This window comes from Oryctolagus cuniculus, chromosome 15 (genome assembly GCF_051225735.1).
Source record: "Oryctolagus cuniculus isolate XC-2025 breed Fujian yellow rabbit chromosome 15, ASM5122573v1, whole genome shotgun sequence".
NCBI classification, from domain to species: domain Eukaryota; kingdom Metazoa; phylum Chordata; class Mammalia; order Lagomorpha; family Leporidae; genus Oryctolagus; species Oryctolagus cuniculus.
In genome coordinates, this window is record NC_142881.1 from 85,324,755 (window position 1) to 85,349,804 (window position 25,050).

The 25,050-nt window shown below is 54.3% G+C and overlaps 1 protein-coding gene across 9 annotated transcripts in view; it reads right to left on the reverse strand.

The window, feature by feature from the left end:
* The window catches only part of ARHGAP22 (Rho GTPase activating protein 22), a 189,838-nt gene that overhangs the window by 122,204 nt on the left and 42,584 nt on the right, over positions 1-25,050 (reverse strand). The window contains exon 1 of one of the 9 annotated variants that reach the window (XM_051837518.3): positions 18,991-19,292. The exons of the other annotated variants lie outside the window; for them this stretch is intronic. Coding sequence (XP_051693478.1) covers positions 18,991-19,024 — 34 coding nt within the window. The 5' untranslated portion in view covers positions 19,025-19,292. Of the gene's footprint in view, positions 1-18,990; positions 19,293-25,050 lie in introns of those variants that run through there. 9 annotated transcript variants of the gene reach the window in all.

The following is a 25,050-nucleotide window of genomic DNA, read 5'->3' on the forward strand; positions in this document are numbered from 1 at the left end:
TACACTTAGCTTCCTTATGGAACTACCACAGGCACCCAGGAGACCTCCCAGGAGGCCTGCAAAGAGGGGGACTGGGAGGAGAACCCTGAAGCACTTGGCACAGAGGATAGGATGAGCAGCTTGGAAGAGGAGCAGCCAGAGGCTGGGGAGGACCGCCAGGGTGAGACCACCATAGAAGACCCCAAGAGGGCCATCAACAGGGGATACTGCATGCCAGAGGAAGGGATGGAGTGAAGGCTATGGCACTGCAAGAGCCATTTTATGAAGACAAGTCAGGGAGGGAGCTTCCCAGGAGACACCAGGACATGCAGCCTGGAGTCAGACGGAGGGAGCAGCCCGGGACAGCAAGATGCCATCGTGGGCCATGGCAGGAGGCTGGGAGACATGCACAGGTGGGGGCAGGGGTCCCGCAGCAGCGAGATGGATGGGAGGGCCCACCTGGGCAAGCCCCCCATGTTCCACGGCGCTGTCTGCGCTAGAGCTGACGGCAGCCCTCCACACCCACTCCCCAGCCCCTCTATATTGCGGCCGCCTGGAGCTGCACCCGGCTCAGAATGTGCTGATCAGCAAGGGCACGGGCCGTGAGCTTTCCCAGTCACGGGCTGTTAGCAGGTCAGCTCTCACTGCAGTAGCTCTGGCCTGGCCTTCCTGGAAAAGCTGGACAGAGCGAGTAGGGTTTCCTCCCTGGGCCTGGAATGAATGGACAGGGCTGGGGCGGGTGGTGGCTGACGTGAGTCATTTCACTCATTCCAGGGTCACTGATTGCTCAGAGGTCTGCTCTGGGACTCAGAGGAGAGGAATGGCTGACAACGCTGTTCTGCTGTGGCTGAGCCGGGAGTCCAAGCTGGGGCCTGGTCTCCAGGGATGCTGCGATTCTTCCCAAGTAGGACGGAGCCAGAGCAGCCCCTGCGTGCTCCAGATCCGAGGAAAAGAGGGGGAAAAGGGAGTCTGAAAGGCAAGGTCTTAAGAGTCGCAACAGGGACAGGACGGCTGTGTCCCCTCGGCCAAGGACTGCGCCGGATGAGACCACACGTCACTCAAACTCAAGGGGTCAAAACCTGGGGTGTAGGCAAATGGAATTCAAGTACCAGGGGTGGGTCCATTAGGAGAGGAGGGCACAAGGGCTGGGCGGCCAGGGCATTGCTATGGCAACACCAGGGGCAGGGCCAGCAGCTCAGGTACAGTCTCCTGCCCTGTCCTACCAAGGCAGTGGGGGCTCTGTCGCCCGCCAGCGTAGAAGAAAGAAAGGAGGAGACAAGGCGGGCGCAGAAGAGGAAGGCTGAGTGCCCAAGAGAGGTGTGTAAGGGTGTGAGCCTTAGGAGTGACGGGGAAACGCAGACTGCAGCTCCTGTGAGTGCTGCAGCAAGGGGCAGTAGTACAGGCTTGGTGACAACACGCTGGGGAGGTTAGGAGTAATCTGCACGTCACTGCATGGGGGCAATTGGGCTGTATTCATTAGCATTAAAGATCTATATTCTGTGACCCGGCAATTCTGCTTCTCACCTCTGTCCTCCAGACAGAAGCGCAGAGGCACAGGTGGTCAACATCCCAGGACCATCCAAGGATGATCTAGAAATCCAGGGGTTGATCTAGAAATGCAACCCCCACTCCTGCTGTCAAATAAAAAAATAAAAAGTCTGTGGGACCAGTGCTGTGTTACAGTGGGTAAAGCGCCACCTCCAGCACTGGCAACCCATATGGGCGCTGGTTTGAGTCCCGGCTGCTCCACTTCCAATCCATCTCTCTGCTGTGGCCTGAGAAAGCAGTAGAAGATGGCCCAAGTCCTTGGGCCCCTGCACCTGCATGGGAGACCTGGAAGAAGCTCCTGGCTCCTGGCTTCAGATCAGCACAGCCCTGGCTGTTGCGGCCATTTGTGGAGTGAACAGTGGATGGAAGACCTCTCTCTCTCTGCCTCTACCTCTTTGTAATTTTGCCTTTCAAATAAATAAATAAATATATTTTTTTAAAGTGTGTGTGGGTGGGGGGAGCATGGATGTTTGGCCTAATGGTTAAGTTGCTGTTTAGGAAACTCCCACATCCCAGGCTCTGTGTTTGATTCCTGGCTCCAGCTCCTGACTCCAGCTTCCTGCTAATGCGGATGCTGGGAATGGACAGCTCAAGTAAACAACCCCGCCACCACACAGAGATCCAGAGTGAGCTCTCAGCTCCTAGCTTCCCCCCATTCCTGGACACTGAGGGCATTTGGGGAATCAATCAGTAGTGAGCTCTCTCTCTCTCATAAGTAACTAAATAACCAAAAAATAATAAGCATGCCAAAATGTGAATGTCCACCGGTAGGAAAATAGCCAGATAAATTGCACTAAATTCCCGTTACAGAAGGTTCTACAGACGTTTACGAGAATGAGATGAAGTACGCAGGTTATGAAGGTTGAATAACCCTTATCCAAAATGCTTGTGACCAGCGTTTTAGATTTAGAATTTTTCCTTTTTTAGATCATGGAATATTGGCACACACGAAATGAGGTATCGTGGGGGTGAGACCCAAGTCTAAACTTGAAATTCAGGTGTATGTTTCACACAGACCTTATGTACCTGGTCTGAATGCAATATTATATGGCATTTTAAAAATAAGGCTGATCATGCAATGAAGTTTCACGGCATGGGATTTTACACTTGTGCTATCACCTTGGCCAGCACTCAAAAAGTTTCTGACTTTGGAGCCTTTCAGATTTCTTGTTTAGCAATGGTCAACTTTGTAAGTGAACACGGTTAGCTTCCCCTTTTAATCAACTCCTTAGAAGTGACTTCTCTCCTGTCTCCAATACCTGCCCTGTTCCCTTTTGAACTCACTGTAGCTGGGTTTCCCCTACCTCTGTGCCACCCAGACCACGCTCATCAAGGTCACCAAGGACCCTCTCATTGCCCAGTCCTCTCACTCCCGGGCTGCACACAGCCCCTGGCCCCACTGACACCCCCCGCCCCCTTCCCAGCCACGTCCTGCCATTGGATTCCAGCATCACACTCTCCCGCCTTTTCCCTACTGCAGTGGCTACGACACTGTCTCACCTCCCCCACCTCTCAGTTTGAGTGCCCAGCGGCTAGGCCTTGGGCCCCATGTCCATCCGCAGGCACAGTCTCATGGATTTAAACGTGCAGAAGCCCTCTGGGCGGCCCCACCCTAGACTCGAGACCATGAGTCACACTGCCTTTCTGACGCCTCCCACTTTGCAAGCCCAAAGCTGAACTTCCGGCCTTCCCCTGCCCTGGAACCTGCCCCTCCCACAGTGTCCCCATCCCTGGGCCTGCCTTGTCCCCGGTCTCCGGAGTTACTGCCACAGCCTCTCTGCTCCACTGTCCTCCTAAGAGGGTTTGCAGACAGCAGCAAATCAAGTGGCTGCCTATGAAGACCTTGAAGGATCCTCAAGATGACACAGAGTAAAAGTTAACAGCCACCACTGTCGCCCACAAGGGACCTGGGGACCCAGTCACGTAACCTCTTGGCCCCACTCTGGCCTCTCCTGCCATGGCCACACTGGCCCCTGCTGCTCCTGGCCAGACACATGCCCAGCCTCTGGCTCTGTACCCGATCCCTGTAGCGCCTCCTCTCTGTCCTAACACCATTTCCCCAATACTGCCTTTCCTGACCACCCTTTAAAAAACGGATCCCCCTCTCCTTCCAGCTCCCTTCTTCTGCCTTAACAGGGACGTCAATGCTGTTACAGACCTGGAAGAAAGCCAAGTTGCAGGGCAATGCATGGTACATAATGCTCGATAAAAAGGGGAGAAAAACCCTGACTCCAAGCCAAAGACATGGCGACGTGTTTCGGTCGGGTGCAGGTATCTACACAGTGTAGGGTCTTGGGAAGGAGCCTCAGCCGACTGAAAGACAGCACAGAGCTGTAACGCTGCACGTTTCATACAGGGAATGCATTTGTGTGTGGCTCACGTAAATGACCATGAACAGTGTTAAATGAAAGAGCTCTTTTGCAATGGAGCTGGATCCCCTTGGTCCACCCAAACTGGCTATGAAAATGATTATCAATACGACCAGTGTTCGTGATTATTAGCTGCGACCAGAATCACACTAGGATCTTGACCACCTCCACAAGCCTCTGCCTGTGGGGTTCCCAGGTGAGGGACCCAACGAACCAGGACACAAGGGACGGACGATGCTCGGGAGGAAGCCCTTCAGCGGGTCCACAGTTAGGGGGTGGGGGTGGCTGCAGGTGGGCACACCTGTTCCACTCCGCAGGGGCACTGCTCTGGCGCACCTGGGCCAGCTCCACTCTGCTTCCTCCATCTCCTCTCACACTAAGTAATCAGGGCTCAGTGAAGGTGAGCACTGCTCAGACTACCAGTGGATCTCTCACACCTTCAGTGGATCTCTCAGATCCCCACTGGATCAGTCACACCCCCAGATCTCTCCTACCCCAAGTGGATCTCACATGCTCTAAGTAATCCAGTGGATTACTCACACCCCACTGGGTCTCTCAGACCCTCAGCAGCGTACTCACACCCTCATTGGATCACTCACACCCCCAAGGGGACTCTAGGACCTCCAGAAGCTCACTCACACCCCCACTGGATCTCCCATACCCCACTGGATCTCTCAGATAACCCCCCAGCAGATCACACACCCCCTAGTGGATCTCTCCCTCTCCCCCTGGATCACTCACACCCCTCACTGGATCTCTCGGACCCCCAGCGGCTCACTCACACCCCCAGCACTGCAGCAACAAGAGCTGGTGCATAGACATTGTTCTGAGAGCGCATCCAGCATACCTTCGCAGTGGCTCACATTAGAGTTTGGCCCAAACCCTCTTCGATCCTTTTCCCTATGCTTAAGCCCCTCCCCAGCCTCATGCTTCATTTCCAGTGGCCTGCCCTGGGGAGCTGGTTTCTCAGGATGTGGCTTGCTCGGGAAGATTGCCCCTGGGCTACTGGAGCCTGTTTGTCCAGCCCCGAGAGAACTGGGAACTGAGAACCTAGGAAGCTCTCATCTTCCAAGGACAGCTGTTGGCCGAGGACTTCTCAGTGCGTGAATCTGAAAGCGCTGGAAACCTGTTTCTTGCTGGGTAAAGAGGTGCATTACAGGGCAGGCACTGTGGCACAGCAGGTTACACCGCTGCTCGCAACGCAACCAGCATCCCACATCAGGAAAAGTGGCTAGAGTCCCAGGCACTCGGCTTCCAATCCGGCTCCCTACAAATGCACCTAAGGAGGCAGCAGAAGATGGCTCAAGTACTTGGGCCCCTGCCATCCACATAAGAGACCAGGATGGAGTTCCTGGCTCCTGGCTTCAGTCTGGCCCAGCCCTGCCTGCTGTGGCCATTTGGGGAGTGAACCAGCAGATGAGAGATCTCTCTCTCCCCTCACCTCCATCACTCTGCCTTTTGGTGCGCTTCACCCTCGGAGCGCCCCTGGGGCTCCGCTCAGACCTCCCTGTGTGGAGCGGTGCCCCTCACTTGCACTTGGCTCCTAGCCCTCCTTTTCCCTGTCCTGCTCCCTACCTCTCAGTGGCCCCCCAGCTCCAAGAGGGCACCTCGTTCATAAATTACCGCGGGTGATTCCTCCTCTTAGGGTCTACTTTGGAGACCCGACTGATTTTCAGGACCTTTTGGGGGAGGTTTATGGCAGCCTTGGCCTTGGGCAGCTGCTGGAACCTCTTGGCCCTGGAGGGCCCGCAGAGAGGCGTGGGAGGCGACTTGCATGGGGGCCCGCAGGGGTGTTCCTGTGCCTGCAGCTCTGCACGTGGAGCAGCGAGAAGCGGCTGCAGGAGCTGAAGCACAATTGATTTACACATGTCGATGGGATCTGAAAGCCGAGCTAGCACACAGCGAGATGGATCTCAGCTGAATTGATGGCCAGGGAGAGTATCGAGGCTGAGAGATTGATGGAGGAGAGGGGAGTGAGGTAATGGACGGGCCCCTCTGGAAGGGCCCAGATGAGATAGCCTCGCAAAGTTAATGCAATCTGCAGCCAGGGGCGAGGGCCTCCGTGGGGGTCCCATGCTGCCCTGGGAATACAGCACCGGCTTCTGATGATTTATTATCCTGTGGCTCCTGAGTGCCCTACTTTTTTTTTTTTTAACTTGTTTACTTAGCTTTCTTCCTGGGCTCTGTATGGCCATCTGCTCCTCCCTAGGTGCCCCCACTGAGGGCTCCAGAGAGCCTGAGGGGTTCTCCTAATGGGCCTTGCTTCAGGGCCTGTAGGACTACAGATAGGGAGGGGGCACAGACCTCACTCCTCCCACCCCTCCCCAGCCACCACCTCCATGAACGAAAGCACTGATTTTTTTAAGAGCTGTGAGGTGGCTGAGGAAGTTTGCAAATTGTTTATAATGAGCATTTTAATGATTTCAAAAAATCAATATACAAGATCACACTCTTCAAAGTCACTCTTTTTTTTAAAAAAAAATGTTTATTCATGAACTTGAAAGCCAGAGCAATGAGGGGGAGGGAGGGAGAGAGAGAGAATGAATCTTCCATCTGCTAGCTCACTTCCCAAATACCCACAGTAGCCAGGGCACGGTCGGGCCGAAGCCAGGAGCTCAGAACTCCATCTGGACCTCCCACCTGGGTAGCAGGGACCCAAGCACTTGAGCCATCATTTGCTGCCTCCCGGGATGCATTTGTAGGGCTCTGACGCAGAAGCAGAGCAGTCAGGATTTGAACATACTCTCTGATATGGGATGATGGTGTCGCAAGTGGTGGCTTAACCCTCTGTACCACAACACCTACCCCCTTAAAGGTTTTTCTTTCATTTTATTTTTAGGATTTACTTGTTTATCTGAAAGGCAGAGTTACAGAGAGAGGAGAGAGGGACAGAGATCTTTTCCAACCACTGATTCACTCCTCAAATGGCCACAATAGCCAGGTCTGGGGCAGGCCAAAGCCAGCAGTCAGGAACTTCCTCCAGGTCTCCCACGTGGGTGGCAGGGGCCCAAGTCCTTGACCCATCTTCCAGTGCTTTCCCAGGTGCATTAACAGGAAACCGGATCGGAAAGGGAGCTGCCAGGACCCCAGCCGGCGCTCATGTGGGATGCCCTTGAACGTTATTCTTATTGGCTGTTCCTCTGACCTGGCTGGGCTGCTTTTTGACAACACAGTGGGGAGGGCTGGGACACCTGGACTGCCTGTTCTTCACTTGCACTCAGGGCTCACCCCCAGGTTCAGCTGGATCCAGCACTCTTTCACCTGTCCCTTGAGTTTACGGGGCCTCCCGCCTGTCCGCCTGCTGCGGGAGCTCCTGGGGCACGGAAGTGAAAGGACTCACGCCCGCCTTGGCAGAGCTAAAGGGGGAACAGACACTCAAATTCCAGGTCTCACTGTCATCACGGCACACAGGAGTCTAAAGCAGGGAGGGGGCGTGAAGACGTGGCGAGGAGGTCAGGCGGGGAGGAAGGTGTGGGAGGAGGTGAGGCTGACGCTGGATGAAGGGGTGAGCCTCGTATGGAAGGCTGGGGTGCTGGGGGGCAAGGGTGTGCATACAGCAGGGGAACAGGAAGACACAGAGGGTGTGGGGTCCTACTCAGGAAGTCTGGCTTGGCTCCAGGTCTCTCAGGACCTACATCCTCACAGCCTGAGACCCGGCAGACTCCCGACAGCCCCTCCTCGAGACACAGCGGGCAGCCTCTGGGGCCCCCTCGCTGTGGCTGTATCCCTTTCTCGGGAGGGGGACAGCTTCACCACCTCCTCGGCCACCAATGACATGGGTATGACGTTGGTAGGGCGTTCAAGGCCCCTGGTGGTGCTCCGCTCAGCCTCTCCAAACCAACCAGCAGTCCCACGTGGGCCACTTCATACAACTGTGTCTGCACCTGGCCTGCCTCACTCTGCTTGATGGCCTGATGAACCCTCACTCACTCTTCGTTGTTTTTTAAATTAACCAATTTATTTGAGAGGCACAGAGATGGAGAGAGATGGGCATAGATAGACAGAGCTCCTGTCCTCTGGTTCACTCCCCAAATGCCCACAAGAGCTAGCACTGGGCCGAGTCACAGCCAGGAGCCAGGAACTCCATCCAGGTCTCCCACAACGGTGGCAGGGACTCAGCTATTTGAGCCATCATCACTGCCTCCCAGGGTCTGCATCAGCAGGGAACTGGAGCCTGGACTCAAACCTGGATACCCTGATGTCAGGCTAGGGGGTCTTAACCACTAGGCTAACCAGCCTGCTCCCTGACTCACTCTTGAGGCATCAGGGCAGTTGCTCCCCATGACAGGAAAACCTCTCAAGAAGAGGAGAAAGAGATGAAACCCCAGAGGAGTGGACATTGTGGTGCAGCAGATTAAGCTTGGGACGCCCACATCCCTACCTATCAGACTGCCTGTTCGAGTCCCTGCTCCTCCACTTCCAATCCGGTTTCCTGTTTAATTGTGCCTGGGAAAGCAGCAGCCGCCCAAATACTTGGGCCCCTGCCACCCACATGGGAGACCTGGATGGAGTTCCTGGCTTCAGCCTGGCATAGCCCTGGCTGTTGGCAGGGGGGATTTTGGGGAGTGAACCCACAGACGAAAGATCTCCATCTCTCCCTCTCTGTTACTCTGCCTTTCAAATAAAATAAATAAATAAGTAAAAAAGAAATAAAATCCCAGAGACCTCATGTTCCTGTATCTAGTCTGGGATTGGTTTCCCCGCCCATGGCCTGTTTCCACTCAGTGTGGCAAACAAGACACTGCAACAGGGGGCTGCACTTTTCCTCCATCTCCCCTCGGGGTGATGGGTGTGGAGAGGCCATGTGAGCACGGAGAAGGGGTACAGGGTTTGGAGTCCTGAGGCCTGGGGTCCTCTCGGATCCCCCAGGTGTCCACTTAGAAAATGAGGACAGACACACTTCCTGGACTGTGGTGGGGATGAGCCGGGTGAACCCTGTGGAAGTGCTTTGTGAATGGGGGTTGGCACTGCTTCTTGTGAACACAGTCCAAGCCTCTCAGTGCCTCTCTCCCCTTCTTCTGGACCCCATCTGGGAGCCACTGGCCTGGGACCTCCCAGTCCTTGCTGCTTCCTCTCCTGTTCAGACTAGACAAGCATTCACCAGGAGCCTGGGGTGGGTGAGCCCATGTCATTCACTCAATTATAAATCTCGCTCTGTGCCCACCTAGGAGCTGTCTGCTTAGAGCGTCGCATCCCCACTCTGAGCTAAGTCATCACCACGGAGGCTGCCGGGATTCCAGCAGGGCCAGGGCAGGGTCCCAGGGCAGGTTGGGGAGTTCAAGGTGGCCTCCCAGCTAAGGTCTAACCCAGCTCAGGCCATCTTCAGACAGCAAGGTCACGGCCAAGGTTTCAGCTGTCGGGGGCGGCAAGGCCAGCCTGAGCTCCTCCAGCCCAGCCCCTGGCGGCACCTCCTGTCCTGAGCATATAAGAACACTGCTGGGGTGGCTCCCTTAGTGGGGCTTCTTTGGGGACAGAGGAGCTGGGTTTCCCTGTCAGCTAGCAGGAGGTCTCTGGGAAGAAAAGGCAGGAGTAGGAAGGAGGCTGCAGCTTGAGATGTCCGCTTCCCTGGGCGCCAAAGCCGCCTTCATCTCTGGGCATGTGGGCTTTGGGTGGCTGGGCGGGGTGGGGGCAGTGGCTGGGAGCATCTGTTCTCAGCGTGAATTCTTGACTCCCTGGTACTTCTTCTTCTTCTTTTTTAAAAAGAGTTATTTATTTGAGAGGCAGAGTTATAGACAGAGAGAGGAAGAGATAGAGAAAAGATCTTCCATTCACTGGTTCAATCCCCAGATGGCTGCAACGGCCAGAGCTGTGCCAATCTGAAGCCAGGAGCCAGGAGCTTCTTCCGGGTCTCCCACGTGGGTGCAGGGGCCCAAGCACTTGGGTCATCTTCTACTGCTTTCCCAGGCCATGGCAGAGAGCAGGATTGGAAGTAGAATAGCTGGGACTTGAACTGGTGTCCATATTGGATGCCAGCAATGCAGGTGGCGACTTTACCTGCTACACCACAGTGCCGGCCCCATACTCCTGGTTCTTACAAATTACTGGGGGATGGCAGGTGGTGCCTCCACCACTCAGCCCTGCCCCTGCTACCTGGGGGAGAGTGTCAGGAAGCAGAGGAGACTCTCAATCCCTCTGCTCCAACAGCCACTGCAGGTGGCCCATGGAAACACCACTGCTCCCACAGCTGGATGTCCCCTCTCCCTGTCCTCTGGGCCACCCCCTGTAGACCCCTGTTTACACTGCAGCCTGCCACATCCCTCAACTGTTTAAATGTGGGATGGGTCCAGTGCCCGGTGGCATCACCTTGCCCCTACTGCCCACAGCTTGAGCCGGACCCAGGCCTCTGGGCCTCAGCACGTGAGATTTTCTCTGCCAGGGACAGCTTTCCTTTCGTGATGCCTGGATCTGGGACCAGTGTGTAAGGATGTGAGCCCACACATGACATTCATGCGCCCAGGGGTTGAATCCCGGCATTCCCGCTTCCAGACTGGAAGGCTTTCCCATCTGGCATGTCCAGTATCCTTGCTGGGACTCAGTTTTCTCATCTGAAAAATGGGGCCGTGGTGCCCTTTTTCTCAGTAGGGGTCTCTGAGGATGGAAAGTGGTTATGTACAGTGCCCGCACATGGCAGGTGTAACAGGACTTCAGGATGGAAGTTCCAACACAGTACCACGAGACACAAGACGTGACATCTGCCAGTGAGGGCCACACCAAGGAGCATGCTCCTGGAGAGGTAGGTCAAGGTCAGCTAGGCAGTCCCGGGATGGACGTGGGAATGATGGCCAGGTCTTCTAAGCCACTTCATTTGCAAGAGTGTGCAGTACTGACATGGGGCCTGCCAGGCAGGGACGGGGGGAGGCCTGGATTCCGGGGTGGTAGAGGGCACAGTGACGTCACTGCATGAGCTGTGCTCGCTCCACAGCTCATGGTTATCCAAGTTTGGGGGACATCGGCGGTGGGTGTCGCTGTTGCTACATCCTGACCCAGTGCATGACGTGATGCACGCACAGTGAGAGAAGAGGGGGCATTGGCACAGTGCTTACGATGCTTGCTGAGACACCCACATCCCACACCAGTTCCTGGCTCTGGATTCCAATCCTTGCTTCTTGCTAAAGGGCACACTGGAACACAGGTAGCCATGGTTCAAACAGTGGGTCTCTACTACCCACATGGGAGACTGGATGGAGCTCCTGGCTCCTGGCTCCTGGCTTCAGCCTGGCCCAGCCCTGGCTGTTGCAGTCATTTGGAGAAGCGAATTAGTGGATATCTGTCTGTCTGTCTGTATCTGCCTCTTTGCCTCTCAACTGAATGAAAAGAAATAGGGAGAGACTGATGTCTGTGATGCCACTTAGATGAAGTGAAGAACAGGGCAAACCTTTCTATGGTGAGAGAGACCAGAAGAGTGTCACCCTGGGCAGACACGGGTGGGAGCTTTCTGGGGTTAAGGGAAACGATCGGCACTTTAGATTCATTCATTTTACTGTGCAACAGTGCTCCTTCCCCCACAGAGAATACGTTTTAAGATTCCCCAGTGGATGCCGGAGATCACAGAGAGTAACAACCCTGCAGAAGTAGGCATTTTCCTATACACACAGCTCTCATAAAGCAAGAAACACTCACCTTTTCACTTCAAGGAAGTGCTTTTCAGCTTCTCTTTGGTGAATCTGAGTTGCCAGCATCAACACTCTTGCACTTTGGGGCCATTATTAAGTAAAATAAGGGGTCATGGACTGCACGCACTGTGGTCCTGTGGCAGTTAGTGTGATACTTCCCACGTGGGCACTGGTTTGTGTCCTGGATGCTCTGCTTCCAATCCAGCTCCCTGCTAATGTGCCTGGGAAGGCAGCAGAGGATGGCCCAAGCTTTTGGGCTCCTGCACCCACATGGGAGACCCGGATGGAGCTCCTGGCTGCTAGCTTAGGCCTGGCCCAGCCCTGGCTGTTGTGGACATTTGGGGAGTGATTCAGAAGAGGAAAGAAATTTCTGTGTGTGTGTGTATCTTTCCCTCTCTCTCTCTGTAACTCTGCCTTTCAAATAAATAAATAAATCTTTAAAAACTAATTTGTGAACTGTTTCTTTCTGGAATTTTCCATTGAATAATTTTGGACTGCTGTTGACTGTGGGGGTAAGCAAAACTATGGAAATCCAAACTGTGAATAGGGCGAGACCACTATATGGAAATTATGAGTCAATAGACACAGATCAAAAGAATCTTTAAAAAATCCTAGAACAAACAGTGTTCAAAAAAAAAAAAAATCAAGCCACAATGTGCTTTGAGGCTGCTATTGTTCAAAGATCCCCAAATCAGGAATTTTAATGTTCTCCTATCGGGTTCCTGGGACCTGTCTTGGCCCTTGCTGATCCGAGGGTCTCTGCAATGTTCTTTCAGTTCTGAGCAAACTCTTGGAAGGTAGGGGAAGGCAGGTGGGAGTTTGAAGTCTGCATCTAGGACCTGGCCAAGTGGAGAGCATCCAGGCTTGGGCATCTCAGCCACCGGGGCGGGCAGAAGCTCAGTGGTGCTAGGGCCTGATCTGGAAGTGAAGGGGCTGCAGCCCTCTCTCTGCTGTCCACGAGGCCTCCGCGTCTGGGCTGAGCTCTGGCCGGAACCCTGGTTCTGTGCCTCCATGACCAGTTCTCATATACCTGCTCCTTGGCATAACTTCCTGACCCCTCTGCTAGTCCTAGGTGCTCATTCTGACTCTCAGGAAAACCCAGACGCCGTGTCACTTAGTTCAGTTACTACCCCTTCCCAGCTCCACTCGCGGGGCCATGAGTGATCTCTTTAGGGGGCTCTCAGGGATCTCCACCCTAAGCCTGGGCAGGAGGCAACATGAGGTCACCCTGGGCATAGCTGGGGAAGCTACAAGATTCAGAAGTAAGCAATCAGAGGAGACCTGTGAATGCCATGACCTCCCCTTAGGAGCAGAACAATTCCCTGAGTCTGAGCTGGTCTGAGGTCAGGTGACTTCTGGGCTAGCATTTCCCACACACAGCTCAAGTAAGGCTGCAAGGCCTGGGGCAGAGCCCAGCAGTCTCCTCTCCTTTAGCTTTCATCAGCCATTCCCTGGAGGCAACCACATTGGCCTTTGTAGTCCTCCTTCTGTGCGGACCTCAGCAGTATTCATTTATCTCACTTCCTGATTCTTTGAAGAGTCATCTATTGACTTCTCATGATAAAGAGAGATTTTACTTCTTTCACTGCCCTGCCTCCACTCCATCCTCCTATAGGGTCATATTGTAATTTTGGTTAGATTCATACACAGAATTTCCACTGTCGGTACTGTGTAAGTGCTAATCCCATTTGAGCCAAATAATTTTTCCTTTCATGCATCAGTTTTTGTTTTCCTGGAGTTCATGAAAGCTTTGTGTTTTCATTTGCTTAGTTTTCTATTAGGTGTCATCATTCAACCTTAAATATTCCACTAGCCATTTAAATTTAAGATCCAGCTGTTCAGATGCAGTGGGCCCCTTCTTAAAATTATCATTCCACTTTATTTCTCAAAGAATCTAAGGGCCGGCACTGTGGCACATGGGTTAAGCTGCTGCCTGTGATGCAGGAACCTGTGTTGGAGCCCTGGTTTGAGTCCGGCTTCTCTGCTTCTGACCCAGATCCCTGGGGATGCACCTGGGAAAGCAGCAAAAGATGGCCCCAGTGCTGGGGTCCCTGCACTCACATGGGAGACCTGGATGGAGTTCCAGGCTCCTGGCTTCCACCTAGCCCAGCCCTGGCTGTTGAAGCCATTCAGGCAGTAAACCAGTGGATGGAAAATCTCTTTCTCTGTCTGTCTCTCCTCTCTCTCTGTCACTCTGCCTTCCAAATAAAAAAGTAAATATCAAGAAAAAAATTCCAGAAAAAGTTGCACTTGTATGGAACATGTATGAGGCTTTTTCCTCATCCTTATTCCCTAAACAACACAGCTTGACAACCATTTATGTGGCATTCCCACTGTATGATATATTGTAGGTGATCTAGAGATGATTTAAAGCATGTGGGACGATGTTGTATAGGTTATAGATGGGACTCGAACAAGTGCAGGGTGGCTTCCGCAGGGAGCTCGGACCAGTCTCCCACAGACACTGAGGGGCAACTGTGCTTCGCCACAAGTGTGCACTTTCTCCCCCTCCCCCCAACACAGTACTGGCGGGGGGGGGGGTCCCTCACCCTCCTGGTCCCTCACACTCCTGCCGTAGCTCTGCCTGTCAGTCTATGATTGCCTCTAAAAGGAGCCTCCTTAATAGAAAAATCAATTTCACTTCGAAATATTCCAAACAAAGGCAGAAACTCTGAAAGAAAATGTTGAGATACTGGTGACCTAAAAATGAAAAATGTAGATATATTTGGGGGAAAAATCCCTCCAGTATTAGCATAAAGGGAAAGCAAAATATTGGGGACCAAGTAAGCTGGTTAAGGGAGTGGCTGCCTTTCCTAAGAACGCAGCCGGTGAGGGCAGAGACAACATCACAGCCTCCCAGCTACTGCTGTTTCCAGTATTCAACTATTTCATTGATTCATTCATTCACTCATTCATTCAAAAAACGTGTGGTGAGTGCCTAGCGCTGGGGATATACGAGGGCCTGTCAAAAAGTTCATGAAAAATTGAATTAATAGACGGGGTTATTTTGGTGCAAATGAGGGGTCTTCAAAAGTTCATGGAAACACATATTTTGAAAAAACTGCATATGGATTTAAAGATATTTTTGCACAAAAACCAATGGGTTTTTCAATTTCATTTCCCCAGAAATTTTTTGAAATACTCTGAGGACGTGGAAAAATAGAAATGGCCCCTGCCCTCCTGGGCGCTCACAGTCCAGGGCACGTGACAGTCACCAAATGATCCCACTGAGGAGTGCCTGAGGAGCCTGAAAGGCAAACTGGAACCACGTGCAGTGTAAGAGACGGGTTCGAGGAGCTGGTGCTGTGACATGGCAGGATAAGCCTCCACCTGCTACACCAACATCCCATATGGGCACAGGTTTGTGTCCTGGCTGCTCCACTTCCCATCCAGCTCTCTGCTAATGGCCTAGGAAAGCAGGAGAAGATGGCCCAAGTGTTTGGGCCCCTGCACCCACCTGGGAGACCCAGAAGAAGATCCTGGCTCCTGACTTCGGATTGGCCCACCTCTGGCCATTGCGGCCATTTGGGAAGTGAACCAGTGGATGGAAGACTTTTCTCTGTCTCTTCCTCTCTCCATCTATATTTGCCTCTCAAATAAATAAATAAATATTAAAAAAACGGAGAGAGATGTGCTTGAGCTGGTTTAAACTAATAATATGAAAGTACTTCCAAAAATTTGTGTAAAAATGTAATTATAAGATGCTGATTTTGGGGGCCAGTGCTGTAGCAAAGTGGGTAAAGCCGCTGCCTGCAGTGGTGGCATCCCATACAGGTGCCAGTTTGAGTCTTGGCTGCTCCTCTTCCAATCCAGCTCTCTGCTATGGCCTGGGAAAGCAGTGGAAGATGGCCCAAGTCCTTGAGTCCCTGCAGTGGCATGAGAGACCCAGAAGCAGCTCTGGCTCCTGGCTTCAGATTGGCCCAGCTCCAGCCGTTGCAGCCGTCTGGGGAGAGAACCAGCGGATGGAAGACCTCTCTCTCTCTCTCTCTGTCTCTGCCTGTCTGTAACTCTGTCTTCAAATAAATAAATAAATCTTTTTTTAAAGATGCTTATTTTGGTGCAAAACTTTTGAAATTCCTGCATTTTTTTCAATAAGACCCATTTCCTGGGAAGCTTAAGAAGACCCACTGTATGGTTGGTTTGGGCCAGTGTGGACCATTTTGCCAAAATCAGCCCAGATCCTGTGATGTCTTGAAAACCACACATGCTGTTAGGATTACTGGCCTGTTCTGAGCCATGTTGAGGTGGTTTGGGTACTCCCTTACTCTCCTGTGTTCTTATTGTCTTCCTGCACGTGTGTGGGTCTGCGAGTGTATTGACAACACCTGCCTCCGACTTCCTGGACGCTAAATTCAGCCAGGGCAGGACAACTGCCCACACTTGTTTCTTGCTATAGTTTGACTACGGTTTGCTCCACTGGCACTCACGTGAGGCTCGGTTTCATTTCTCCATGTGATGGTGCGGGGAGGCCGTGGGCCCTTTAAGAGGAATTAGGTCCTGGGAGCGCCACTGTTAGAGTGGGGTTAATGTGGTGTCCATGAGAGTGGGTTGTAATAAAGTGAGTCTGGGGCCCCCTGTGGGTCTGTCTCACACACGAGCTCTTGCACGTGTGCCCATGGCTCTCTTCTACTTCCCACAACAGGCCCTCACCAGAAGCCTAGCAGGTGCCAGCGCCAAGCCCCTGGATGCCTGAACAGTTATCCCAATAGACCGCTTTTCCTTGTAACTCATCCAGCCCCAAGTGTTCTTGGATATTTATGGTGTCATTCATGGGGCACACAAGATTATCAACTTAAAACTTAGCCTGCTGTGGATGCATTAAACTTTGAGTCTCACCTGCGGCTGCCTTGGGAGAGCCAGCTCACGTGATCTTGCTGGCCCTATATGGCTGGACATTCCCCACCCCGGCAGCAGAACACAGAGTGAGGGAGTTCTGCAGGCAGGTGAGCGACAGTCAGTTTGTTCCTGGAAGGTTCTGGATTCTGATATCTCTTTCTCCAGGAAGGGGACACGAGGATGTCCTATGGGGTTATGGAAACCTTCGGTCACTCACTGGGGGCTGGCCTGGATGGGAAACTGCCAGGAAGTTAACAGCCAATGACACCTGAGGAAGGGTCCCTTGTAGGCCCAGGTGTCTCCATCACATACAGGGCCCCATGGGCAGCTGAGCCTACTGACTGGGTCTAATTTTATTGCCTGTCCTAGAGGCCGACCCAGGCCTTTTCCATGCAGCCCAGAGTACCTGTGCAATAAAGCAGGCTGGAAGTGTGTCTGCAGTAGGCATGGTCTGCAATGGTCTACACCAGACAGTATCTGGACACCGTGGGCAGCTATGGCTTGCTGCTCAAGTATCCCATGTGCTTGAGCCCGGTTCCCGCAATGTTTGAATTTTGATGAAATTTTTGGCCCCTGGTTCTCCAAAAATGTCCCCAGGGAGAGTTTTTCCTTAATGGGCCACAGGTGACTCTGGTTCCTGGCCTGGCTCCAGCCTCATACTGTGCATGCTGCCTCTGCCTGCTCCCAGCTTCAGCCTCACTGGTCCTGGGCTCCCCTGAGCCCACCCCTGGCACCTGCACGAGCTGTTCGTCCCATCTGGGCCCTGGCCTCCCTCCTCCCCAGCCCCCAGCCCCCAGCCCCCAGCCCCCAAGCCCCTGACCTGGTTGGCTCCCTGTCATTCTGCAGCTCACTGTTCCAGGACCACTTACTTCCCCGGGAAGCTTCCTGGTGCCCTGTGCCAGGCACTTTCATCTGTAATTCATGCTCCTAGCCTGTCTCTGGTCATGGTTTACGATCAGACATTTTTGTGGGTAAGTGATTATTTTATTAATGTCTGAAAAACAGCACTATCAACTTAATCTTTTCGTGTGTCCAACCAGATAGTATCACCCAGTAGAGGGTTTTATCCTTGGCACCAGGCGCTGTTGACATGTGAGGCTGGGTGAGTGTCTGTGCTGGGCCTGCCCTGTGCACTGTGGGCTGTTAACCAGTACACTCAGCCTCTCCTCACCAGATGCCAGGAGCCCTCTTCAGTGAGAACTACCAGAAATGTCTCCGGACTGGGTCAAAACTCACCGGGGAGTGGGGTGCAAAATCACCCCTGGTTTGGAGCTTCTAACTTAAATGCCTACAAGCCCCACTGCTGAAGCCCCAGTCTTTCTTGCTTAGTCCTGTCCAACAGAAGTAGGTATGAAAGTACAATAGGAACCGCAATCTCCCGGCTGCAGCATCAAATGAAATGCATTTCAGTAATCTATGTTGTTTAACCTAATATATACCCCAAAGCATGTGATCAATATACAATTGTTATTAATCAGATTTTTTACATTCATGTTAGGTTCCAAGGCATTAAAATCTGGTGTGTATTTTTCTCAGTCTGGACTAGTCACATGTCTCATGCTCAGTAGCCACACGGGCCAGCGGCTGGCAGGTGACACAAGAGTGGGAAGGTAGAACTGAGCCTGGCCTGGCCACCGCTTGGGTCAGCACCAGATTGTACCCCAACCCTCATCAGAGACGTGCAAGGTTCTCCGTTGCCCACTGGGCACCACAGGTTACAGCGGGTCCCCTAGCACCTCACAGAGTGAACAGACTGGAGGGCAGGTCCCGCTCAGGACAGCCATCCGGGCTGCTTAAGGCGTGCCACTGAGATCGGGTGCCCACTGGGGGTCTGCAGGAAGCTGGAGGGCCCCTGCTGCAAACACGTGACAAGACACACACTGTTTCCCAGCACCCACCACCACGAAAGACCCCTCCTCATCTTCACGGCTCACAAGGGAGACTTAGCTCTCCCAACCCCAGCCACCTGAAAAGACATATTCCATTTCCCTAACAGTGATACGCTCTTCTAAAAGGACTCTTGCCTTGGGCAAGTAGTTGCTGTCCAGGAAGGTGATGTCCCCAGCCCTATGCAGGCCTCAGGCCTGGGTCACCCTGCTGGGACAAAGGCAGCTGGCACAGTGCCGGAACTCCCCCTGGGTCTCTGACTCTCTCCTGCATCCACCCCCTCCTGGCTCCAGGTTTTCTAGTTTCCAGGGCCTTCTCCCGGCAGAAATGCCTGCGTGCCCCCACCCCCGCCCCAGCCTGCCTGGGGGACCCTCCCCAGACGCTGCTCCCCAGCTGCAGAATAAAGCCACCCCGTAAGGACCACTCTGGTACTGGCCGCTGGGTTGATCTGGGGGCACTTCCTTGACGTGAAAGAAGCCAAGTTTCCCCAGAGCTGCCACCTAATCACCTGGAGCAGCCCAGGCCTCCGGAAAACTTGCAGGGCGAGACAGCCACCGCCCTTCTGCAGCCTCGGCTTGAGCCCCCCACAGCCCCCAGTCTCCCTGAGAGCTCCCCAGTCCTGAGGATGCTCGCTCACTCTTCAGCGGCCGTGGTCCCGGCACGCCCGCCCCAGGGGACACCCGGCGGGACAGTGCGCGCGCGCCTTTGCCAAGGGGGCACATGCGATGCCGGGAGAAACCCCGGGAAGTTGGACTTACCCCTCCGGGCCTGCCTGATCTTTGGGCTCAGCATGTTTCTGCAACCGCCTAGCCGGACTCGCGGGGCCAATCATGCTGTCATGCACTCGCCTTTCTCTTCCTCTCACCCGGGCGCCCCTCGCGCCCCGCGCGCTCGGCTCCCTCTCCTGGCTCCGGACGGACGGCTTGCCTCGGACTACGCACAGCTCGATACATTATTTATCCATCACAGAATTAATTCCCATCCAAGCGGACCATGAAAGCCTCGGGAGTCACTGCCGATCAATCACTGGGCCAGGGCGGGGCAGGCCGGCAGCCGCTCCGCCCAGCAGGGGCGCACGCGGCTTGGTCGGCTCGGCGCTGAGCCTGGCGTGCAGGGGCGGGGCCGAGAGGGAGCCGAGGGCAGTGGTCCCTGTCCTGGGTTGTCCTCAGGCTCGAGTCGTGTAGGGAGGGCCTGTTTCGGGGAGTGTAAGCCGGCTTGGAGAATTCTGGAGGCCAGAGGCGCCCAGCCCTGCGCCCTGCCAAGTCCCCAGTGGGAGAGCGCTCTTGCGAGGGGTGGGGGTGGGGGCTCACTGTCTAAGTGTTGAAAGACAGGTGTGTCAGGAGCCAGCAGGCGCTGGATCCTCAGGGCAGGGGCCCAGCGGGAAGATGCCTGTTAGGAATATTCACTGTTTATGCCTCCTTAGTAAGAAGACAGCAGGAACAGCGAGTGTGAAGCACTTCAGGACCCTGCACACAGTAGGCTCTCAAAAACCATTCCCTGCCTTGGATAGCGAATCTCCCGATTGACACGGATCTGTTTCACACAAGCATGATTCTCAGGGGTGTATACGGGGGCTTTTGTAGGGTCCGGCAGTAAGAGCCTAAAAATTGCCCGACGAATGCAGCCTCAGTGTCCGTGACTTAGGAGGCACCCACTGTGTGTGTCCGGCGCTGAGGTTGCTGCTTCCAGCCCATAGCTCACTGAAGCCTCAGACCTCTGCGGCAGGTGCTGGTAGAACGACTTTCCCAGGGGGACTCCGAGGCACAGCACTGCTGAATCACTTGCCCTCAGTTACCTGGCACTGGGTGGCATCTGAACCCAGGTGTGGCTCTTGCTTTTCTGTGGTGCCAGTTTCTCGAAAGGCTCCGGTTCTGAGCACTCTTTAACAGTCCCTGGCCTGAGAGCTCCCGGTGGGCCTGGACGGTGCCCCCCTACCACCACCACTGTGCCTCTCGTGGTCACCCGAGTGCTCCCTTAGGCATCTGAGGCCAGGGCGGGTTGCTTGGGCCTAACAACTACGGGACCCTCTTGGCAGCTGGCGGAGACGGGCTCGAGCGATCACCTCGCTGGTCTAGCCCTCTGCGACCCTCAGAATGCCCCCCATCCGCTGGTTCCCGCGTGGCCACTGAAGCACACCCAGCGCCAGCCCCTGCAGGGGATGAGAGGCCCCAGGCAGAGCTCAGCAGCAGCCTTGTTGGGAACGAGAGTCTGGACGATGCAGTGGAGGGGAGGGTTGGGGGTAAGGAGGATGTGGTGAGCCCCTTGGCCAGGTTGATGGGAAAACACAGGAGGCAAAGCTTCCTCAACTTCTTCTGGCCCTCAGCTACTCCCCAGGGGGATGAGTGGGTACCATGATGTAGCGTTCAGGTCCTTGCATGGTCCCACCCGTGTCTGCCCCTCTGACCCATCTCACACGACCATACGCAGCCTGTGCCTCAGGGACGTTGCACATGCAGCCTCTGCTCCTGCTCCTGTGTGTCCCTGTGCCTTTGCCTCTGCAGCCTGTGCCCCGTGTGCCTCAGTGCTGTGTGGCTCAGTACTGCAGCCCAGCAGCAGGAGTCGCTAGCACTTCCCCTCAGCCCTGCACTGTATCGCTTAGGCGGCCCCCTCTAGCGCTCCCAGCCCTGCGCCCAGGCTGTCGAAGGCCGAGAGGAATCCAGGCTCCACCGGCAGCTCCAAGAAACACCACTGAGTGACAGGCTGATCCCCTTCTCCTTTAGGGCCAGGTGCAGGCCCGGTCAGCCTGGGACAGAGGCTACCCAGGAGTGGGAAGACAGTGAGCTGGATAGCCTCGTGTGGACAGCAGGTCACAGGGTGAGTCCCGTGGCCTGGGACAGCTTCTTGAGCAATCAGAGAGCCATCTGTGAGTAATGTAGCCAGGACCACTTTCTCCAAGTCAGAGAGTGCCCCGGGCCCTTAGCCTGGGTCCACTCCTGCTTGTTTGGGTTGAGAAACCACCTCCGGGCTCTTTTCCTGTGCAGCTGTTTCCCCTGAGGACATGAAGTCACTGCACTCTCTTGCCTGCTTTCTGGGGATCACAGTTGGAACTGAACAAAACCACAGGCTCCGGGCTCAAACCCAGAAGCCAAGCTGGGGAGAGGGCAGCGGCCAATCCTGAGTCTGCACTGGAGCAGGGTGGGGGCCGGGGGCGGGTGGGCAAACTCGCTCTTTCCTCACTCCGTGCCCCAGTACTGCACAGGGCCCAGCTGCACGGGCCACCAGAGCCCCCTGCATCCTAGGGGCTCCCCTAGATCCCTCTGGGGCTGCCGGAGGGAGACTGAGGGTGGGAATGAGAGCAGGATGATGCGACCCCCACACTTAGAAGTGGGACACCAAGACCCAGGAGGGGAGGTACAGGTCTACGGGAGCTGGAGAGACAGAGACGGCCCCTTCCCCACTGCCTTGGCTTCTCCAGCTGTGGTCCTGAGGTTGCCTTCGGTTTCCTGCCTCAAATCATTCAGCATTTTCAGGCTGGGGCAGGCTCCAAAGGCTATGGAGGAGGGGAAGACCTCTCCTGAGGGCATTTGCTGATGCCCCCCACCAAAACCCACCAGCCCCAACCAGGATGCTTCCAGCACAGTGGTTCTCAACTTTGGCTGTACTTTGGGGAGCCTTGGCAATGAAAGCGTGGCCATCCCTCGAGGCTCTGGGTTCACTGCTCTGGGCGGCCAGCAGGAGTTATGAACACTCATCTGGGGCCTGGATGTTTATCCTGCATCCCACACTGGAGTGCTTGGGTTGGACGGCTCTGGCTCCTAGCTCCAGCTCCCCAACAATGCCAGCCCCGGGAGGCAGCAGTGACAGCTCAGGTAGTTGGGATCCTGTCACCCACCTGGGAGACCTGGACTGCATTCCCAGCTCCTGGGTCCCTCCCTGGCTCAGACAGAGCCCTTGCAGGCATTTGGGGAGTGAACAGTGCATGGCAGTGCTTGCTGTTTCTCTCTTGCTCTCTTTCTCTCCCTCCGCTGCTCTGTTTCTCCTTCTCTCAAATTAATAAATTAAAAAATCAAAAGGAAAGGCCGGCACTGTGGTATAGAAGGTTAAGCCTTCTGTCTGCAGTGCTGGCTCTCTGCTAATGGCCTGGGAAAGCACTAGAGGATGGCCCAAATGCTTGGGCCCCTCTACACATGTGGCAGACCTGGAAGAAGCTCCTGGCTCCTGGCTTTGGATTGCTCCAGCTCCAGCTACTGCAGCTATCTAGGGAGTGAACTAGTGGATGGAAGACCTCTCTCTCTCTCCCTCCCTTTCAAATAAATAAATAGATGAATAAATCTTTAAAAAATAATTTGACCGGCGCTGCAGCTCACTAGGCTAATCCTCTGTCTCTGGCACCAGCACACCGGGTTCTAGTCCCGGTCGGGGCACCGGATTCTGTCCCGGTTGCCCCTCTTCCAGGCCAGCTCTCTGCTGTGGCCAGGGAGTGCAGTGGAGGATGGCCCAAGTCCTTGGGCCCTGCACCCCATGGGAGACCAGGAGAAGTACCTGGCTCCTGCCTTCGGATCAGTGCGGTGCGCCGGCCACAGTGCACCGGCCGCAGCGGACATTGAGGGGTGAACCAACGGAAAAGGAAGACCTTTCTCTCTGTCTCTCTCTCTGTCCACTCTGCCTGTCAAAAAAAAATAATAAATCTTTAAAACATAAATCTTTAAAAAATAAATCTTTAAAAAATAAAATAAAACAGCCCTCTGGTGACCCAGTGTGTGGCCAGGTTGGAGAGCCATTGCTTTGGAAGACGGCGGCACTTCCCTGGGCCCAGAGTCTCCAGAGGTGGCCTTTGCCACTGCCACCCCGAGGGAGCCTTGTCAGTGAGTGGCACGTCTGACAATTAGCCTCCCAGAGAGAACGTTAGCCCAAGCCCCGGTGGGAGACACCTCCATTCCACACAGGGCCCCCGGTGCTGTTGTTCAGTCTGTGCACTGCCCAAAGGTGTCCAGAAGAGGGAGTGAGGGGATTGGGTTTGGCCTCTACTGGTGAAGCCAGGCTTTCTAGCAGGGAGAGGTGGGAGGGGATCTGCAGCCAGCAGGGCCAGCTTTTTCTCTAATTTGCACAGAGCTGCCGCGAGATAATGGAGCCCTGTCTCTCTGTTCTGAAGCTACAGGGAGGGTGGAGCAGGCTTCCCTGAGGGTAAAGGGGAAACACCTGATACCTGGCCGTGCTAGGCCTGCCCAGGGGTCACTAACACCAGTGTCCCCTGCCTGCCAGCACGCCACTGCCCAGACCCCTAGCATGTTGCCCACAGTCTCCAGGGCAGCTCCCACCCCTGCAGTTTCTCCTGCTGCCCTTCCCAGCGGCTGCTGGTCCAGCTAGCTGGGGCCTGTTGCCTTCAGAGCTGGTTGTTAAATTTGTAGGAATTTTGCAAGCCAGCTGTTTAACGAGGACATTGTTAGCAATTACAAGTCAGGGGGCAGGGCTGGCATGTGTGGTGCTGGGGTTAAGCTGCTGCCTGCAACAGGCATCCCATATCAGACTAACGATCCAGCGCCCTGCTAACGCACCTGGGAAGGCAGTGCAAGATGGCCCATGTACTTGGACCCCTGCCATCACGTGGGAGACCCAGATGGAGTTCCAGGTTCCTGGCTTTGGCCTGGCCCAGCCCCAGCCGTTGTGGACATTTTGGGGAGTGAATCAGTGGATGTAAGATCTTTCTCTGTCTCTGTCTCTCTCTTTCAAAGAAATAACTCTTAAAAAAACAAAAGCAACAACAGCAACAAAAAGACAGGGCAGGTCATTTGGCCTTGAGGTTAAGAGCCTGGTTAAGACATCTGTGTCCCGTAGCCACATGCCTGGATTTGAGCATTTTCCTGCTAATTCGCCCATTGAGAGAAAACAGTAATGGCTCAAGTAGTTGGGTCCCTGCCACCCACATGGGAGACCTGGATTGAGTTCCAGGTTTCTGGTTTTAGCCTTGGCCCAACCCTGGCCATTGCAGGCATTTGGATAGTGAATAATAATAACAATAATAATAATAAAGAAATTAAATGATGTAAATTTGTGATTAAATTTATGTTTAAAACAAAGGCAATGGAGCTGGTGTGATGGCAAAGCTGGTTACGCCATCTGCTGAGACACTGGCATCCAATATCGTAGAGTTCTGGTTGCTCTGCTTATGATCCAGCCCCCTGCTGATGCTCCTGGAACAGCAGTGGGACACGGCCCCCGAGTGCTTGGGCCTTTGCCATCCATGTAGGAGACCAGAATGAAGTTCAGGCTGCTGGCTTTAGCCTGGCCCTGTCCCAGCCGTTGTGGCCACTGGGGGAGTGAATCAGTGAATGGAAAATCTGTGTGTGTGTATGTGTCTCTCTGTCTCTTGGTCTCAAGCACTCTGCCTTTCAAATAAAATAAAGCAAACCTTAAAAAAAAAAAAAAAAGGAAGAAAACAAAGGCAATGCAGACTTAAAATTCATCCCTTCCCCATCATTTCGCTCCATCTTGGGGATTAAGGTGACTGGCGCCCGTCGTGTCGACACGGTCAACACTGGGCTGTCCCAGCACAGCTCTTCCCTGTGCACATTTTGTGGGGCTGTGCTGGCAGTCTGCAGTGGACCATGGTGCAAATATTCACACACACGAAAACTGGAAATGCTGTAAGTCAGCGCTTCACGATTTCTTCCTTTCTGGGAGCCTGTTCTTGGGCATTTGCCGGCCCATTCTCGCCACGTCTGTGCCCTGGTCACTGCTGACTCTGCGCTCTGGGCAGGCCATGCTCACTCTCCCCTTCTTCCTGGGAATGCACACGTACCCTACCCGTCCTGCCTTCGCACAGTGTGTTGTGACTGCATCCTGGCCACTATGCAGGAGCGAAAGTGATGTGGCCACTT